At 47.1% G+C, this 4,753-nt stretch overlaps 1 protein-coding gene across 1 annotated transcript; it reads left to right on the forward strand.

Moving 5' to 3' along the window:
* The first annotated feature begins 208 nt into the window (after positions 1-208).
* Positions 209-1,431, forward strand: LOC116977313 (prolactin-releasing peptide receptor-like). Its single transcript, XM_033027804.1, has one exon. It carries the CDS (start codon positions 211-213, stop codon positions 1,324-1,326), a length of 1,116 nt encoding a protein of 371 aa, XP_032883695.1. The 5' UTR covers positions 209-210; the 3' UTR covers positions 1,327-1,431.
* The last annotated feature ends 3,322 nt before the right edge of the window (positions 1,432-4,753 follow it).

Consider the following 4,753-nt stretch of genomic DNA (forward strand, 5'->3'; position numbering starts at 1 on the left):
GGCAACAAATACCCATATTGCCCAGCATGCCTACCTCCACAAAATGAGTAAAATACATCACTTGGAAAAATGCTGATAGATCGTTTCTCATCTTGAAAAGCAGCAGAAGGGTGGAAATAAGGAAGCAAGAAATGTGGGTAAATGTCTGGGATTAGTGAGCGCTTGATGGTATATGATTTGTTCTGTGTTTTCCACACAGGTGAGCTGGTGATGACTACGAATGAATCTGGCACCTGGCAGGTGGCCCTCAACGGTTCGATGTGCAATGTGACAGTGTGCCCCTCGTTCCCGGGCACTTGCCTGCTCTTGAAGCTGAAGCCTTTCTTCATTCTGCTCTATGCGGCGCTGGTGCTGGTGGCATGCGGTGGGAACCTCCTCCTCTTGGCTCACATCATCTCCACCAAGAAGCTCCACACCACCACCAACTTCCTCATCGGCAACCTGGCCGCCTCCGACCTGGTGATGTGCATCTTCTGCGTGCCCATGACGGCATCCTACGCCTTCGCCAGCCAGGGCTGGCTCTTTGGGATCTTCATGTGCTACTTCATCAAGCTGATGCAGTCCACCACCGTCTTTGTGTCTGTCTTATCCCTCACGGCCATTGCCGTGGATAGGTATGTGGTGGTGGTGTATCCAGTCCACCGCAGGATTAGACCGCGCTCCTGTGCCTACGTCATTGCATTGATCTGGTTGGTCTCCATTGGAATTTCGATGCCAACTCCCCTGCACACCCAATATATAAAGATCAACCATCTGGGGATCAACATGATCATCTGCGAGGAGCTTTGGGACAGACGGGAGCGTCAAGGTCTACTGTACTCCTGCATGGTGTTCCTGCTGTTCTACATGCTCCCAGTTGGTGCTGTTTCCATCTCCTACTGCGCCATCACGTACCACCTGAAGAGGAGGACGGTTCCGGGAGCGGACTTGTACAGCCATGACAAGTGGTCAAGGAAGAAGAGGAAGGCCTTTTGCATGCTCCTCATCTCCGTCCTCTCCTTTGCACTCTGCTGGATGCCCCTGCAGACGGTCAACCTGATCTGGGACATTGACAAGAGCATCTTCGACAAGACCTACCTGGAGGTGATCCAGGTGTCGTGCCACCTGGTTGCCATGAGCTCCACCTGTTACAACCCCTTCATCTACGCCTCCCTCCACGACAAGTTCCGCCTCCACCTGAGCAACCTGTTGACCCGCAACAGGAAGCAGGGCAGCAGCACCATGCCCACCCAAAACTTCCGCTTGAACACCTGCACCTCGCTGGACGTGTCCACGGTCACCGACAGCAAACTGAAGAGGCCATTCTATCTGAAGCAGAGCGTCTGACGAGGACAACTTGGTCGAGGCTACTGAAGCCACTGCCTCCCACCATGACTCCAGAGGTGGGCCCTCCTCTGTACCAGTCAATGGGTTCCACTGTGTTCCTGCAGTATGGAGCCCAGGTTTCTGCTTAGTCCCTCTCCCATTCAGCATAACCCCCAGGCCCCACTGTTGGGCTCCAGAGTGGAGCAAGAGGAACACACCAAACCAAATTGGATCAGGTTGAGCTCTGATATTTGCTACACTTGCAAACAGAACAAGCAACTGCTTCGTCATCGAATGGAAGGGCAGAAAGTTGGCTGTTCCGCACTCAAGAAGAATGCACCCGTGACAAGATACTTTCAACGGCAGTCCACACAATACAGGGCAGTGGTGAACAGCCACACACACACACACTCAGAGACAATGTACCTCTGACGCCAGGCCTTTAGCCGACTACTTGCCCTGTAGATTTGCAGCAGTTCTCTGCTGAATGATTTAAAGCAACAATGTTTAAGGTGGTTGAACAGAAGGGGTCTGGACCATTCGCCAATTGACCTGGTTGGAGGATGCCAGAGGATGCCAGCTGAGGAATGAAAAATTAACGACGAACAGAAGTAAATTCTTCAAAGCAGACCTCTGACATTAGATGTCCTACACTGAAGATATTAAATACAGGATATTAAATATAGGCCATGCAACTCCTGACGTCTCTTCTGTCATTTGATTAGGCCACAGCCGCCATCCAACCCGTCTATCTGCCTTGGATCCTTGATCAATACCCAATTTGAAATTTACATTTGTTTTAGCTTCAAGCTCACCTTCATTTGGGGAGAGAGTCTCCAGTTATCCACAGGCCTCTTTGAGGGAATGCCTCCTGATAATAGCAAAGAATTAAACAAAATATTAAAATGAGGGAGGGTGACTAAGGCAAAATGTTGGGGACTGTGGGTGAGTGGTGGAATATTGCGTTGGGGAACGGGTTGCGTTGGGGGACCAGGCCTCCCGTGGGGGCTATGGGTGAGTGGTGGAATGTTGCATTGGGGGGACGGCTTGTGTTGGGGTAACGGGTGAGTGGTGGAATATGTCACACAGGCCTCCCGTGTGACAGGGACCCAATGGGTCTCACTTGGTCTAGTATGAAATAAAATTCTAGAAATGCTGGTAACACTGAATAGGTCCTGCAGCAACAGTAGAAAAATAATTGAATTAACCTTTCGGACTGAAGTCCTCAGGATAGGTCATATACTAGTGAAGAGAGAAAAACAGGCAATATTAAAGATTGATGACTTTCAACAGAATTTGCCAGTTCTCAGTGTTCTCTCTCCCAAACTGCCCTCATTAACCTATTAATCTGGCAACTTCATCTCCACCTTATCTCCATTGCATCTTATAAGAAATATTCCTTTCATTTTTCCATCACCCACCTGCCTCTGCTACTTAAAGCTAACTTGTTTTCTCTATTTCACAGTTCTAATGAAGAGTCTTTGACCTGGAATATTATCTCTATATCTCATTCCATGGATGTTGTCTGACCTGCTGAGTGTTTCCACTGTCAGGAAAAACTTTAATTCTTTTTTGTCTTTAATTCAAATGAAGACAAACTGGAAACTTAAATGTAAATAGTGCGGGTACAAATAAGCTAAATAGATTATGAAAATGTCTGAGATAGGAAAATGACAAAAATAATCAAAGTGGAGGTCTTGAGTTTCTGATCTAGAATACAAGAGGGTCAATCTTTGTTACACCACACAGAACAATGGTGAGTCCACATCTGGAGCACTGTGTTCAGTTCTGGGTTTCAGATCCTAGGAAAGATAGGTTTTGTAGATTGGCTATTTCCTACTAGCCAATTATAGTACTTGTTAGTAGTGACTCCGCCTATCATGCGCTTTATATTATTAAGAGCTTGCCTACGCTAGTTAGTACGAGTATCTGCTAGGAAATGTAATGTCCTGCAGATCTATGCTGTAAGTAGAGTAAATAAACATGTGTTGTATCTTGATCTGTGTTCGGCTCAGCTCATTACATGGTGTCAGAGAGTGAATCTTGCCCACCGTCTTCATGTTTATTGGGTTTTGTTTTTTAAATTAGTTTATGTGCCTACTATATGCATCATGGCAAATTAGTGTCACCGTCCTAGTCCTCTGATCTTTGACTCTGACATTGCTGAACGCTGGCATCTTTTCGAGCGCATTATGCTTGCATCGTTCATCGCAACAACCCCCTCGATGTGCGTACTTCTGTATTGTTCAACTTCGCGGGACCCGAGGCAATGAATCCTGCCAACAATTTCACATTTGAGCCTGCTGTGCTGGATGCTAATGGTCAGGTCCTGGTGCCTGCTGAGACGATAGATGACCCTGCTGTCTTACTAGCAAAGTTCAGACGGTTGTGTGAACTGCCCTCAAACTACATTATTGAACGGACCAAGTTTTATGCTCGTATGCAACAGATTGATGAACCGATTGAACGTTTTATTAGTGACTTAAAACACATGGCTGCATGCTGCCAATTTCGAGATCTGTGCGATGAACTCATCTATGACAAACTTGTCGGAGGAATGCTTGATAGCAAGTTGCGGGGTGAACTTCTTCGTGATACTGACCTAACCCTTAATCAAGCAGAGCATGCCTGTTGGATTGCTGAGATGACATCTTACCACACTGAGTCTGTGCCCTCCGGTCACCGTTTGCAGCATAGTGTTAATCCTACAGACTCTTCCTCTCGTAACACCCGTACAAGGCCTGTTCGATGTCAAAATTGCGACTATTTACATGCTACGGGTCGGCAGTTCTGCGTTGCTTATGGTAAAGCCTGTAATTTCTGCAAGAATTTAAACTACTTTGCTCGATGCTGCCGTTCTTGTGTGACTTAAGCAGCTTCAAGGACGAGCCTACACCTGCTACAACATGAGCTTGCTGTTAATGACTTCCAAGGGCCTGACTTGCCATCCCCCACTCCACTCTCGGAAAGTACAGATACCAGTTCTGCCATCCACTCTCTCCTCCCTTCGTCTCACGATCAACTTGACCCTGAGGTAACTATGTTTGTGAATAACAGGCCTTTGATTGTAAAGATTAATACTGGCGCGAAATGCAACGTCATCTCGTTATCAGAGTTAAAAAAAAATCATAATGCTGAACGTATTGAAAAGGCCTTGGCCACGCTTCGGGCTTACGGGGGAGATGTTCTACACCCTCTTGGACAAACAGACCCGTACCTTAAAGTTTTATATTGTTAAGGGGGATTCAGAGACTTTGCTCGGTATCAATGCATACCACGATTTAGGCCTGGTATACTTTGGCCACGCCGTCCATCAACTCTTTCTCGCTGATGGACCCACTCAGCAAGTACTCTCTCAATACAAAGATCTGAACTCAAGCGGATGGTCTCCATGGGTGTTATTGCCGAAGTTACTGACCCATTCTGACTGGGTTTCCACCATGGTGGT

The sequence above is a fragment of the Amblyraja radiata genome, chromosome 9, assembly GCF_010909765.2.
Source record: "Amblyraja radiata isolate CabotCenter1 chromosome 9, sAmbRad1.1.pri, whole genome shotgun sequence".
In the NCBI taxonomy this organism is placed as follows: Eukaryota; Metazoa; Chordata; class Chondrichthyes; order Rajiformes; family Rajidae; genus Amblyraja; species Amblyraja radiata.